At 49.8% G+C, this 13,721-nt stretch overlaps 6 protein-coding genes across 6 annotated transcripts; 3 read left to right on the top strand and 3 right to left on the bottom strand.

Annotated features, from left to right (window-relative positions):
- Positions 1-373: 373 nt before the first annotated feature.
- On the bottom strand, positions 374-3,575 carry EJ05DRAFT_299073 (ribonucleoside-diphosphate reductase large chain). The gene is made up of 4 exons (XM_033740585.1): positions 3,446-3,575; positions 3,237-3,394; positions 2,215-3,155; positions 374-2,161 (listed from the first exon to the last, which is right to left on the bottom strand). Exons 1-4 carry the CDS (start codon positions 3,462-3,464, stop codon positions 541-543), a joined length of 2,739 nt encoding a protein of 912 aa, XP_033601917.1. The 5' UTR covers positions 3,465-3,575; the 3' UTR covers positions 374-540.
- A 114-nt stretch (positions 3,576-3,689) lies between these two features.
- On the top strand, positions 3,690-4,667 carry EJ05DRAFT_462849 (ribosomal protein L17). Its single transcript, XM_033742697.1, has 2 exons — positions 3,690-4,003; positions 4,057-4,667. Exons 1-2 carry the CDS (start codon positions 3,788-3,790, stop codon positions 4,525-4,527), a joined length of 687 nt encoding a protein of 228 aa, XP_033601916.1. The 5' UTR covers positions 3,690-3,787; the 3' UTR covers positions 4,528-4,667.
- Positions 4,668-4,884: 217 nt separating this feature from the next.
- EJ05DRAFT_536772 (uncharacterized protein) lies at positions 4,885-6,687 on the top strand. The gene is made up of 2 exons (XM_033749335.1): positions 4,885-5,014; positions 5,065-6,687. The coding sequence occupies exons 1-2, from the start codon at positions 4,928-4,930 to the stop codon at positions 6,400-6,402; spliced, it is 1,425 nt and encodes a 474-aa protein (XP_033601915.1). The 5' UTR covers positions 4,885-4,927; the 3' UTR covers positions 6,403-6,687.
- Positions 6,688-8,564: 1,877 nt separating this feature from the next.
- Positions 8,565-10,237, bottom strand: EJ05DRAFT_299036 (ICE2-domain-containing protein). The gene is made up of 2 exons (XM_033740584.1): positions 9,506-10,237; positions 8,565-9,450 (listed from the first exon to the last, which is right to left on the bottom strand). Exons 1-2 carry the CDS (start codon positions 10,019-10,021, stop codon positions 8,662-8,664), a joined length of 1,305 nt encoding a protein of 434 aa, XP_033601914.1. The 5' UTR covers positions 10,022-10,237; the 3' UTR covers positions 8,565-8,661.
- Positions 10,238-11,032: 795 nt separating this feature from the next.
- EJ05DRAFT_492273 (metal-dependent protein hydrolase) lies at positions 11,033-12,156 on the top strand (the record flags this gene model as incomplete). Its single annotated transcript, XM_033746024.1, has 2 exons — positions 11,033-11,094; positions 11,157-12,156. The coding sequence occupies 2 exons, from the start codon at positions 11,033-11,035 to the stop codon at positions 12,154-12,156; spliced, it is 1,062 nt and encodes a 353-aa protein (XP_033601913.1).
- Positions 12,157-12,943: 787 nt separating this feature from the next.
- EJ05DRAFT_437352 (Endosulfine-domain-containing protein) lies at positions 12,944-13,468 on the bottom strand (the record flags this gene model as incomplete). Its single annotated transcript, XM_033741785.1, has 2 exons — positions 12,944-13,276; positions 13,376-13,468. Coding segments are annotated over 2 exons (426 nt in total), but the record flags the coding sequence as incomplete, so codon positions are not given.
- Between the last annotated feature and the right edge of the window lie 253 nt (positions 13,469-13,721).

Here is a 13,721-nt window from a genome sequence, read left to right as displayed (position 1 = left end):
GCACATCGACCATCGTCAGAAAATTGAAGCCAGTCGGAGTCGCAAGATCCTGGTAGAGTAGGAACACTGACGGTAAACATCTTGAACTTCTCCTTGTACCATGAAAACTAAGATAGGCCTATCATTACAACTTTCAACAGTATATATATGTAAGTTTTCAATATAGCATTTGATACTTGTAGTAATGATATTTAGACCAAGAGACAATGGTCTAGCCTTCTGGTCGTTTGTCGTGCCGTGCGGTGCATTTTGAAACGCTGGGAGTCTCCGGCAGCGTGAAACGCCAAGTCGACCCCAGATTAAAGTGCAAAGTGACATACCAATGTATGGTCAGTGAACATTTCTCGTCTTGACTCGCTGCACACAGGGGTAATGATAAAGATGTTGTATTACAGATATTGCTATTAATATGCACACACCATTGCAGCACATAGTAAACAAACCGTCGCAATGTCATTACATAACTCTTGTCCCGAACGCCAGCATGCAGGTATATCCTCTCTCTCCGAAAAGCAGATCCCGAGAACAAGGCCTGAACCTCTAGCCGCTACACATCACGCATGCATCTCGATTCTCGATACTGCAAGCCAGCACAGCATCAGCATATATATCCCCTTCACGGTCTTTGCTATCTTTCTCTGCATCTTCTTCCTGTCCGTCGACAGCCGGCTCGGGAAGTGCTTCGCCTTCCAACGTCCCCTTTAGATCAGTGCTGAGTATCTTGGGGCTTTCCCCCTCCTCCACATCGGCCCTGAATGTAGGAACTGCCATTGCGTCTTTCTTTGGAGTAACATTGAACTGCTTGTTTTCCGGTGCAGGTGGAGTCGTTGCCCGCGTTGATACACCATTAACGTTTCCTGAATCACTCACGCCATTAGGAGTCTTAGCCATATACATAGGACGGGGTACAGCCGATGGAGAAGGCGTCGTAGGGTATCCTCCAGGTCCATTGTTCCGCTTCTTTCCGGAACCTAAAGCTCGAGCAATGGTATTATCGGCGACCTTCAGGGCTTCTTGATCGACCGTAAACTGGATAGGAGCTGACGCAGCCATTGTACGCAAGTAGTACATGCCGGTCTTGAGACCAAGCTTCCAGCCAGTGAAGTGCATGCTAGTAATCTTGCCCATAGTTGGTTCCTTCATGTGTATGTTCAGAGATTGAGACTGATCAATGAAGGCACCACGATCAGCGGCCATCTGAACAATAGTCCGCTGGGAGATCTCCCATACGGTCTTGTACAAAGCCTTGATATCATCTGGAATGTTCGGAATGCGTTGAATGCTGCCACCATCGGCGATGATACGATTCTTCATTTTATCAGACCACAGTCCCATGTCAACGAGATCCTTCAACAGCCACGGGTTCACAACCTGGAATTCGCCAGCCAGAACGCGGCGAGAGTAGATGTTCGAGGTGTAAGGTTCGAAGCATTCATTGAAGCCGAGAATCTGGCTTGTACTGGCAGTCGGCATAGGTGCAACCAACAGACTGTTGCGAACACCATGCTGCGCGATGTCCGCTTTTAGAGCATCCCAGTCCCACAGGTCAGTGGGCGTTACGTCCCACATGTCGTATTGAAGGATGCCTTGAGATACAGGGGATCCTTCGTAGGTCGCATAGGCACCCTGCTCCTTTGCAATTTCGCATGACGCTGTCAAAGCACCATGATAAATGGTTTCGAAAATCTGAATGTTAAGGTTCTTCGCCTCCGGTGACTCGAAGGGAAGTCTGAGGGCCAGGAAAGCATCGGCGAGACCTTGAACACCAAGGCCAATCGGTCGGTGACGAAAGTTGCTCCGTCTAGCCTCTTCAACCGGATAGTGATTGACTTCAATGATCTTGTTGAGATTGCGAGTTACAAGTCTAACAACTTCGTGAAGCTTGTCGAAATCGAACTTGCCTCGGTTGAGATCAATGTACGTAGGGAGGGCAAGTGACGCTAGGTTACATACAGCGACCTCATCTGGTGCGCTATACTCGATGATCTCTGTGCACAAATTGGAGCTTCGGATGGTGCCAAGGTTCTTTTGGTTGCTTTTGCGATTGCAAGCGTCCTTGTAAAGCATGAAGGGGTTTCCTGTCTCGGTCTGAGCCTCAAGAATGGCGTACCACAGTTTCTGGGCACGGATGGTCTCACGACCGCGCCCTTCTTTCTCATACCTGTCAAACCGTTAACGTCGGGTCAATTGAAAGAGCGGACAAGGACGGCTTACTTCTCATAGAGGGCTTCGTATTCCTCACCGTAGCAGTCGGCAAGGCCAGGTGCTTCGTTGGGGCAGAAAAGTGTCCATTCGCCGTTCTCTTGGATACGCTTCATGAACAAATCCGGAATCCAGAGGGCGAAAAATAGATCACGTGCACGTACCTCCTCCTTACCATGGTTCTTTCGCAGATCAAGGAAGCTGAAGATGTCCGCATGCCAGGGCTCTAGGTAGATGGCAAAGGCACCAGGACGCTTGTTGCCTCCTTGATCAACGTAGCGAGCAGTGTTATTGAAAACACGAAGCATGGGAACCAAACCATTCGAGGTCCCGTTAGTACCACCGATATAGGAGCCAGTCGCGCGAATGCGGTGCACGTTCAGTCCAATACCGCCAGCGGTCTTGGAGATCAAGGCACAGGTCTTCAGTGTGTCGTAGATACCATCAATGCTGTCGTCTTTCATATCCACGAGGAAGCATGACGACAATTGCGGTTGAGGTGTACCAGCATTGAAGAGGGTAGGGGACGCGTGAGTGAAATACTTGTTGGACATGTAGTTGTATGTCTCAACGGCACGTTCAATGTCATCACCCCAGATACCGACGGCGACACGCATGATCATGTGTTGTGGACGTTCGGCGACCTTGCCGTCTAGTCGGAGAAGGTAAGACCGTTCCAGAGTCTTGAAACCGAAGTACTGGTAATTGAAGTCTCGGTCATAAACGATAGCAGAATTTAGTTCCTCTGCATGTTTCATGACAGTGTCATATGTCTCTTGGGAAATCATTGGAGCCTTCTTCCCGTTCTTCGGGTTCACATAATAGTATAGATCGGAGACGACAGCAGAGAATTGTTTCTTGGTCTGCTTGTGAAGATTGGAGACGGCTATACGTGCCGCAAGGATAGCATAATCAGGGTGAGTAACCGTCATGTACGCGGCCGTTTCAGCAGCCTATTACCATAAGTTAATTTGTGTTCATCTGTGGACGCGATGGACAATGAGTAGTCACCAGCGACGGGCATGGGTACTTACGAGGTTGTCTAGTTCGATCGTAGTAACGCCTTGATACACACCCGAGATGACCTTCTGCGTGATAGCCGCAGCATCGACATGCTCTGGGTCTAATCCATAACATAGACGAGAGACACGAGCAGTGATCTTGTCGAATTGGACTCGTTCCTTGCGTCCATCTGAAAGAAGCATTTAGCACGATGCGTATGTTTCCAGAACGTAGTGTTTACCTCTTTTGATAACGAACATCTTTAATTGAGTGGGGACGACAACTTCTCAATATTAGATGCTGGGGGTTGTTGGGTGGAGAGATGGAAATGATGGAGGGGCGTTGGTTTTGTATACGGACTTGGAGACGCGCCTCGCATGGACCAAGCACGCGTCCTGCAGAAACGCGCAGGAATCAATTAAGTCAACATCACGTGACATAAAACAACATTAGTCGGCGAATTCTATGTCCGACAGTCCAGCCCTAATATCTTGTCAAAGCCCCATCAATTGCGCCGTGGGCAGACAGCGCATCGACTTCAAGGCTCTAAGCACCAGATCACCACCGTGATCTAGTTGTTGCGATGGCAGGTGGTCATTCCAAGTTTCGAAAGCTAGGTCGTGACACTCCGCATCGCCGCTCGCTCCTCCGGAACCTCGTCACCTCACTCTTCGTGCACGAACAAATACAGACGACATGGCATAAAGCAAAGGAGGCTCAACGGGTGGCTGAGAAGTTGGTGACGCTAGCCAAGAGAAACACACCTGCGTCGAGAATACGGTTACAGGGAGAGCTTTTCGTCAGTGCTCTCATCTGCTTCACGCTATCTCGCAATGCTAATGGAATGGACAGCAACCAGAGAAGCTGATGGGCAAGATGTTCACCGAGATACGACAGCGCTATGCTGAACGACCAGGAGGTTACACACGTGTATTACGGATAGAACCATTGAAGGAAGATCAGGCCGAATCAGCGATACTCGAGCTAGTCGACGGACCTAAGGATATGCGGTTTGCAATGACCGCCAAAACAATAGCTCTGATAGAACGGGAGAAAAAACCCATGAACGACCTCACGCGCAAGAATTTGAGCAAGGTCTTGCGATACCGCCCAGGAGGGGAAAAAAGTATGGACGCTATGGTCGATAAAATGAGGGCCTTAAACATGAAAGACCAAAGAGAAGGTGTTCAGGAGCGCCCAAAGAAAGCTGTATATCCGGACCACCTTGAGGAGTTCAAGAAAGACCCGAGATGGATCGCAAGTAATGAACATCAACCGTACAAGATTGCGGATGACCCAATCTATGCTACCCCACAGAATTGAGTATATATCTGTATTATGAAACAATTACTAGCCTCTATGTACCAGGGTACCAAGGCTATAAGCGCTATACCATGTATATTATCTGACTATGAGCAAAGAAAGCTCAGTATCTAAGAATGAACATTCACACATATTACACGTAAAAATAACTTCTGGTATACCTTGGTGTCTGCCTAGCGGAAAGTATCCTTTCTAAGATCAGGATGTAAGTACTATTAACGGCGTAACCATTTTCTAGTTAAGTGGTCTAGGTACATAGGTAATAGCTGGAGTCTGGATGGTAGTAGTCACCCATTCGGGACTAGCGCCATTTGCCATAATGCTAGTCACCTCGTACACTCCCTGGGTAAGGCTGATCAGAAGTACACAACACAACTCACGCTCACCCACCTCAGGCAAAATGGCTACTGATATGGATATCGATATGGAGATTGATCTCGGCCCAGATCCTGAGATTGCAGCGCAGGAGGCAGAGGCAGAAATCATGGTAAGTTCGCTCATGCTTCACGTAGAACCGTCAACTAACGCAAGATACAGCAGCACGGATCTGCCGGCACCACAACTATGGGCAACGATGACATGATGGAGGCTGAGCTCGTCCCGGAAAAAGTACATATTCGAGGACTTGACAACCTTTCGACGGCAGACATCAGGCGCTTCTCTGACGAACACTTTCCAACCGAGTACTTCGTCAAAGTCGAATGGATAGATGACACCTCCGCGAACATTATATACGCCGAACCTGAAGTTGCGCGAGATGCATTGGTAGCATTTACCTCCTCAGGTTCTGCAGCTTCCCTGCCCTCCGTCCAGCTCCGCCCCGCGAAGCTTCTTTCTTCGCATCCCGATACCAAACTCCACGTCCGACAAGCCATCTCCACCGATATCAAAGCCCGCGGTGCCCGCGATGCCAGTCGCTACTACCTCATGAACCCCGACCAAGATCCACGCGAACGGAAGAGACAGGAACGCGAAAATGGAGACTACAAGCGCAACCGCTTCGATGACCGCGAGCATAGGCGCCGCCAGCGTGGTACGCGCATTGATACCGATGCAAGTATGTATGACGATGATACCGGTACTACAAGCGTGCCTGATCGCCGCCGTCGTTCCCGCACGCGTTCGTTCGACTCCAGTGACGACCGTCAGCGCAAACGTGTACGATTTGACCGCGGCAGAGGCGCTGGAGACCTCTTCGCCAGCCGCATCGCCGGACGGGGGGATGGCCGCTTGCGCAATCGGAGCGCATCTCCGAGCCGTGATGGCGATGGTCGGTTGGGCTTCGTGGAGGAGACGCTCATTCGATCTCGCATTCGAAGACGGAGCCTAACGCCTCCAGCGGCCTCACGGCGGCACGGGCAGGATACTGACTTACTCGCACCATTGCATGGCCGACCTACCGTGCTGACTGGTACCCCTCAGCGAGCTGATGCGAATGGCGGGATCGAGCTATTCCCAGAAAGAGCAGTTAGCTCTAGCAAGAAGGCGAAAGAGCTGTTTCCGGGCAAATTAGTGCACGGGAATCATCGTCGATCAGATGCCTTCGACGCTAATGACGAGACATCCGAAAACGGCGAAAAGGTGCGCGATTTATTTGACAGAATCAACAGCCCAGCATCGGGGCGCCTCAAGGGCTCCAATGCACCAGTCCGAGCACCAGACTTCAGCAACGGACCGAGCGACCAGGGCTTAAGCATCAAAGGGGCTTCTCAGAAGGACAGTGTACATGGTTTCTATATCAAGGGCGCCGCTGGAAATTCAGGAGGGGCGGTGAGGGAACTGTTTCCAATGAAGTCCGGCAGTCAAGATCTGTTCGCGGAAAAGTTGAAGGGGCGCGGAGGTCCAAGGAAGAGGGCCGAGGATATGTTTTCATGAGTCCGTCAATGGCTTACAACGGTATCTCCGCTTGTTTGTTGTCATATTGTAAGCGTGGCGTTTTGGACGGGCATATGCGTTCGCTAGATGATATACTAGGTATATCTATACACACCAAGATTAAGGGCGGCAGGACTTGGATTTGAACAGCCATAGAGGCATTATCATCTCTTGACACTCGGTCTATAGAGGAGTGACAAGACTGTTACAAATAGGCTCAAAGCAGTTGCTAGCAACACAATGAAATGCACATAACCGACTCGAATATAGGAGATATGGCGGGACGGACCCATTGGACAGCACTCACTATACATTCTCAATTTCGCATTATGTCGCGGGTGACTAACGAAGAGAGCATTGAATGCTAAATCGCCTTTCTGGGTCGACTACTGCGTAGATATCCTTCGAACCATCCGGACAAGCAGCACCAGTGACGGCAGAAGGTAGGTCAACATTATCAGTAGTGTCCACTCGTAATTCTATCCGTACCGCGCCAGCTCATTTGTTACAGTCGCGATAGCTTCAGAGTGCAGTCCTATGAATGCTGTAACTACACACTTATCAGGAACAACTCCCCACACAAACCACTCACCAGGCGCAGAGACTTGCAATATCTCCATCCGCTCGAGCGCCTTAAAGGTTCTTATCATGTCAAGCATCTCTTCACGCGAGAAAGACCAAAAATTCATGTTCCGTGGGGACGCACAGGGAAGAATACTCTGATATGAATTGAAGCGAGTTGAAAGCTGTATGGTGGCTTACTTCCTCGGCAATCTTCGCCATACTTCTTCTACCTTGTGCTGATCAGATGTAAATCGTTCTGTGAATCTCTCGGAATATACCAGTGACGAATGATCACAACAATGCTAAGCTGTATCTTCAGAAGCCTGGACAAGTAGAGTGCATGTCTGATCTGACGCGCCCAACGGCGTCCTGGTTCCATTCGATCTCAAGGTGGTTGCTATGGAATGTTGAGAGGTTCTACTTTGGAGCAAGTTCGAGGCGTATGCCTGAATTGTACGGACCGTGATATCGTAGGAGCAAGCTATATCCGCCTCGCTGCGCGAAATGCTCGTATATCGTCCTATTTCACCTGAACCCTACAGTGGTTGTTACTATCGTGAGGAGTCTTGACGATACTGTCTGAGAGGCGCTGTCAAAGCACACTAAGCCTGTGGTACCCTAGCCGACAATATCCTGGGGTCCATAACCCTAAGGATAATGGATTTGGTCGTCCATATCGGAGCGTATGGTGGAAGAATCGTGTAAGGGAGCTGTTAAGCAATGTAGATACTAAGTTTGTAGAACGGGGGGACTGCGGGTAGTCATGGCAGCTTATATACGAACAGCCTAGAATTATATACTGATCTAGGTTTAGAATATTCCTACATTACAATTCTGCGTGTTGATAAGCACTAATCGAATGGCTATGATAGAGGTCCCCATTTCGAATTCATACCCCAGGTACCATATTTATATAGACTTTCCCGCAAATCCTTTCAAGGATATGGGACAAGACTATGCGACGGGCGAGGCACGATCAGTGCATAATGCATGGGACGATATCCGAGTGGCATCTATCGATCGAGATCGCAGATATCATATCAAATTATATGGCAGTCCTCTCTTTTTCTGAGGACACATGGAAAGTTATGGCTTTGAAGCATTATAAACAAAAACAAGACATATGTGTATGTGACCCTTGGACTGTTAATTAGCTATTCCATTTCGATGCGTCTGCAGTGATTGGGCTTATACATCAGTAATGCCCGAAGGCTGGAGTTGGAATTGGTGTATTTATGCATGGTTCGACCTGAAGACTATGTACAAAATGGTTTGAGTGCTACCAGTATCTGGTAGCTTCCAGTAAAGCGCCGTACAAAGCACTGCGCTGCAGTCTATCGAACAGATATGAATCGGGGTATCGTATCAAAACATGTGGCTAAAGCCGGTAGCGTGAACCCTAAGGAAGTATGCAAAGGTGCGCTGATGATGAGGTGGTCTGATATGTATGATCTACCGTTCTTGTGTAGATGTACAGATTTGTATGGTATGATATGGTGCATAGCAGCATAACATGGAGGGCGTTCCAACTCTTAATTATAGAAGCCGGTGGTGGGTCCTGATCAATTTCGACAAGCAGATTTATGCCTGATGGCGAGCATTGCTATAATCTTGCAAGCGTCTTCAGTAGGGCTTTATCAGGCATTCGGCCCCAAAAGCAGTAAACAAGATCCGAAATGAGGGTTACAAAGCCATTCAGTCGGATTTCCAGTGGTGCGTAGCATCCTCTTTCGATATGTAGAGCTCGATGGCGTACCAAGTCATCGTTGCAGCTAGGTTGATCCATCGCCATAGATTACCCCCTGTATCACCGGCCTGACTCGTCCACCAATCTTGGGCACCGAATTCGTTACTGGAAGATGCAAAATGTTGCATGAGAAGACTGGTGTAGACCGAGATGAGAATGCTTGGACTGAAGTAGCTGGCAAACCCAAGAATACGGGCAACATCATCGCTGTCATCCAATGATGGCTCTTCTGATAAAGCGCGCGCTCCAGATTCTCGGATGACTGGTATGATTCTTACAGCCGAGTATAAAACGAACACTCTGTATGCCAGAGAGATGATGACAGATGGGGTGATCGTCATGGTAGCAGCCACAACGAAATTGAAAGCCAGGTGCATCGTGGATGGTAGTGTGGAAAAGGCCTGAATCAAGGTCGTGTACGAAGCCATGATTATCGGTGGTAGAGGAGGTAGCGCGGGTTGTGCCGGCTGCGAGGATTGCTCCTGGTTTGCTTCCGAGGGCATGTAGTCGGTGAAGATCTGGTAGATACAGAGCACGACGTACGCGAAAAGTAGCGAGCTTTCCACAGGATTTCCGCGACCGCTCCCGATACCCCAGGAGCATAAGAAGATAGCACATGTAACTGCCGCACCAATGAGAATGGCGTCGACGTTGCTAATTTCAGGGAACTTGGTGATCCTCCAGAGGAAGTATACAGAGCTGGAAATGACAGAAGCGGAAAAAACAAGGAGTCCAATCTGCAGAGAAGAAGTCAGTACTGGTAAAGAGTGTCGATAATCAGAGTTGATGTACCATCCAAGTATCACCGCGTTCTCTATTGACAAGCCATCTTGTGATCTGTCCACAAGCTTGGATGACAAGCACTGTACAGAATCCTTCCGCAATCTGGAAAACTGGCGTAGACCATCGCAGAACTTTGTCCCAACTGCCAATGAACGAGTTCTCCAGGAAGCCTCCTCTGCCGAATATCCATTCGTATATTCCACTTGGTTCAGCTCTTTTCCCGCCAAATGTCTTTTCTACCCAGTTACTTCCATCTCCGTCGACCGAGAATTTGTTTAGGCACCATATCATCAGCGTAGGAATGATGAGCCATTGAAAGAAAGCTACAAGCTGGACCAAGGCATAGCGGAATCGCGAGGTATCCGGTGTCGAGAGCTTTAGGATCGAGAAGAAGAGGTAAAAGTATGCCAGGGACAGCGAGAACGCCAGGCCACACGTTCTCCCGCCGACATCGAAGGCCAGAGGTATCGTGAACACGATTGTCGAAAGGAAAGAAATGGAAGAGATAGCTCTGGTAAGCCACATGGACGCGGTCGTGGCCTAGCACGCGAAGTGCTGGCGACGCAATTTGGGAAGTTTGGGGGCAGCGTCGTCAGGTCTCCTGCGCGCCAGGAACGCGCAATATGCGCGCTTCGAAAGTCGAGGGACAGTCCAGAGAGAAGTGTGAGGCTGTCAGTGGTGTCTGTCAGAAGTCGACGCGTGATGTCTGTGCTGAGTACAGGCAGGTGTGATGGAGCCCGCGCGGCGCGTGTTCAGCTTCAAGCCACTCTGTCCCTTTCACGTGCTGCGAACCTGGAAGCGATGAAAATAATTCTTGTCTCGAAACCGGTGTGCAGTTGTTGGAAGGGCTATCCGAGAAAGAAGTCTCAGTCTGCAGAGAAGCCAGATAAGAAAGCCACTCGATGGTACGTGGTCGAGGCGGTGAACAGCTTATTGCTGTTTCTGCACGCAGTGGATAATGGTGGATGTCGTTTTCAACAAGTGTCTTCGTTCAGGCACAGACAATCTCCATTGGTCGTCCGCTGTCGCGTGCTTAGCCCAGGATAGTGTAAATCGAGCGGCTCCACTCTGTAGATTGCTCAAGAGAAGATGGAGATCGAGCTACTGTTGGAAGACTTCTGTAGCCAGGATGAAAGAAATGAGTAAGATTAGAGAGACAAGCTTATGTGAAGTTGCGGAATGACACAATAAATCATGGAAGCCGAACTTTGGTACAGAGATCACTTGGACAGAGGTAACTGGTAATCTGACCCGTCGACATCGATTGTGGCCGCCAAGAGATATCGGCGCTAACTCCGGCGGGCGGGGTGGAGGCATACCGCAGAATTCTCTCACGTTGTTTATTGTGGGGATCCGCAATTCACTTTGCGCATTTGTGCGCTGCATATGTTTACCTCTGCGCGAATTGCGTGTAAATTAAAAAGAAGAGTCGTGTTTGCTCAGTCCATCGACCCATTATCATCTTCGAGGTTCAATCCTCACTTGGTTCGATCTAGTTTCTGTCAGCCCGTAGCATTTTTCTCCAGAATTTTCCCCATGGCCACTGATACTTCAGCAAAGAGAGTCAAGATGGACGGTCCATTGATTGGTACCCACAAGTAAGTAATGTCACTGGTTTCGAATCTACGCCGCTGTTCTTGAAGCTCACATGCGATCTCAGCGGCCATTTCCACGCCGACGAGGCCCTTGCAGTCTATCTTCTTCGCCTTCTGCCAACCTATGCCTCGTCTCCTCTCATCCGCACTCGCGACCCTGCCCTTCTAGAAACTTGCCATACTGTCCTCGACGTTGGAGGCGAGTATAGCACCGAGAACAATCGATATGACCACCACCAACGTGGCTTTGACGCAATCTTTCCCGGGCACAGCACGAAGCTCTCCTCCGCCGGACTCGTATATCTTCACTACGGCAAGGACATAATCGCAACCTGTACCGGTCTCCCTAAAGACGGCGAGGAGGTCTCGATTTTGTATGAAAAAATTTACACCGACTTCGTGGAAGCCTTTGACGCCAATGACAACGGCATATCCGCTTATGACCCGGCTGCCATCAAGTCCGCAAACATCACCAAGCGCTTCGAGGACAGGTCCTTTACCCTCGCGTCCGTCGTCAATCGCTATAATTATGCCACAAAGCTCCCAAAAGACCCAGCTCCCACTCAAGAAATGAAACAAGCCGTCGAGGACACCAATTTTGCCCGCGCCTCCTCCTTCGTGGGCGAGCAGTTCATGTTGCTGCTTACAGGTGCTCACGAGGACTGGCTGCCTGCCCGCGCCGTCGTTAGCAAAGTCTACCACGAGCGCGGCTCCATCCACCCTTCTAAGCAGATCATGGTTCTGCCCCAATCCTCGACGCCTTGGTCCTCCCACCTCTACAACTTCGAAGCCGAAAATCCATCCGAGCCGAAGGTTTTGTACGTTCTCTTCCCCGAGAATGACGAGCCCGATAGCAAATGGCGGATTCGCTCCGTCTCCGTGGAGAACGGTGCCTTCGAGAACAGGAAAGACCTGCCCGATGCATGGAAGGGTGTCCGCGACGATGAACTGAGCACCGCGTCTGGTATTCCAGGCTGTGTGTTCGTACACGCAGCAGGTTTCATCGGCGGCAACAAGACGAAGGAGGGTGCGTTGGCGATGGCGGTCAAAGCCATCGAAGCGTGACGGGGTCCGAAAGCGCGTCTCGGGATCGTTCCAAAGGAGATCTAGGCATATCTGTGCAGATGAACCTGCTCAGATTCCCTGGATTCCAACTGTTTTGCGGAATCTGAAGTAGCGTCAATGCTGCAGGAAACTAGCCTGATGTGCAGAACAGCACATATCTGGACAAAGGCCCTGTTCGAGCAGCGAGAGACACTGGCGCAACAGGTTTTGATAGCGGAAGTGTTACGACTAAATTATGTCAGAATTTGACACAAAGAATGCGCAGGCTCTCTGCGCGGCCTGGGAACCGGGACCTGTCGGTGATGAGGCAAGACAGCGATGAAACATTGACATTAGACATAGATCTCAATAATCGTATCGACATCTCAACAATATTGGAATTGAAGTCATTCATTAACGGGCTTATCAACATCGCTCTGAACATCGTGGTCAATGTTACCGTGCGTGTCACATTGCGCTCTCGCCCGGGTGACGAGCATAGTTACGGAGAGATTCATATCAAGACATAAAATACATATTCTCGAAAGATATATCAAAGGACTTCTTCGATGAATGAATCGTGGATGATCAGACGGCTAGATCCTGTTTACCTTTGTGCTTGAAACTCCTCGAACGCCCAGGTGTTCTCGTCGGTACAGCCCTCCTTCTTTCCTGTCCGAAAGGCACTAGTAAAAGCATCGTATAACTTGTCCGCAATAACTTCACCCAGCATGCACTCTCGTCTTATGCATCTATTCGGCTGGTATGCAGCTCAGTCTGTCCGTCTCCTTCTGCGTCCTGTCATCATCTATTTCTCGTCCTCCTTCTTCTCCTCATCTTCATTCGCCTCGTCGTCATCATCCACACTCGTCTCCCTATTCAGGCTTGTCTCGCGATGCAAGAAACTGCCCTCCTTCACCGGACTCCCGCTTTGTCCAGGCGTACTGCCAGGTGCAGGTGCAGGCAGGTTTATGCCACTGATGCTCCCCTGGGCGCCGCTGCCAGGGCCGTTGTGTGGTGAGGACGAATGCGGGATGTTCTCGGGCACCGGGTGCTCGCGGCCAATCTGAGTGACGCCGATGTCAGAGGCTTTACCGGCTTTGGAGAGGGCATAATCGCCAGAGTCGAAGTATTTGCGCTCCTGGTAAGAGTTTAGTTGGATATGGAGGAATGGGAGGTTGGAATTGAGGGGAAAGAAGGTCTTGAAGGAGGGGTGAGAGAGACTGAGTTAGTAACGGACCTTGAGCTTGTTCTGGAGCAAGTCTTTCTTGTTTGGCAACTTGCCATATAGACGGAACAGGCGCTGCTCATCGGGAGATAGGCTCTGCAGGTTGTTAGCTTGACTCGAGCCAGTATGCTACTACAACTCTAAAACATCACCGGGCTCCAATCCTCGAGGATCAGCAGTTAATGTACACAAAGCATTACTTCGCCGTTTCGACATAGAAGTACAGAATTCTTCTGCGAGGAAGTGAAGTAGATAGAGTCAACGTACGCTGATATCCACCTTGTTCTGCTGATGCGGATTCATGGTGTGCTTCTTCTTCGCGCTCTTGCTAGAACCCTTCTCGAATGTATGCGTATTA

This window comes from Pseudovirgaria hyperparasitica, assembly GCF_010093815.1.
Source record: "Pseudovirgaria hyperparasitica strain CBS 121739 unplaced genomic scaffold EJ05scaffold_5, whole genome shotgun sequence".
Taxonomy (NCBI): domain Eukaryota; kingdom Fungi; phylum Ascomycota; class Dothideomycetes; order Acrospermales; family Acrospermaceae; genus Pseudovirgaria; species Pseudovirgaria hyperparasitica.
This window is presented reverse-complemented; position numbering and strand designations above follow the sequence as displayed.

Excerpts from the sequence above, each read along its gene's own strand:
- EJ05DRAFT_536772 (XM_033749335.1), top strand. The coding sequence starts at position 4,928 with ATGGCTACTGATATGGATATCGATATGGAGATTGATCTCGGCCCAGAT. Across the intron at positions 5,015-5,064 it reads AGGCAGAGGCAGAAATCATG|CAGCACGGATCTGCCGGCAC; the intron begins GTAAGTTCGCTC and ends CGCAAGATACAG.
- EJ05DRAFT_299073 (XM_033740585.1), bottom strand. Across the intron at positions 3,156-3,236 it reads CGATCGAACTAGACAACCTC|GCTGCTGAAACGGCCGCGTA; the intron begins GTAAGTACCCAT and ends TTATGGTAATAG. Across the intron at positions 2,162-2,214 it reads TACGAAGCCCTCTATGAGAA|GTATGAGAAAGAAGGGCGCG; the intron begins GTAAGCCGTCCT and ends ACGGTTTGACAG.
- EJ05DRAFT_299036 (XM_033740584.1), bottom strand. The coding sequence starts at position 10,021 with ATGTGGCTTACCAGAGCTATCTCTTCCATTTCTTTCCTTTCGACAATC. Across the intron at positions 9,451-9,505 it reads AACGCGGTGATACTTGGATG|ATTGGACTCCTTGTTTTTTC; the intron begins GTACATCAACTC and ends TCTTCTCTGCAG.
- EJ05DRAFT_462849 (XM_033742697.1), top strand. The coding sequence starts at position 3,788 with ATGGCAGGTGGTCATTCCAAGTTTCGAAAGCTAGGTCGTGACACTCCG. Across the intron at positions 4,004-4,056 it reads GGTTACAGGGAGAGCTTTTC|CAACCAGAGAAGCTGATGGG; the intron begins GTCAGTGCTCTC and ends TGGAATGGACAG.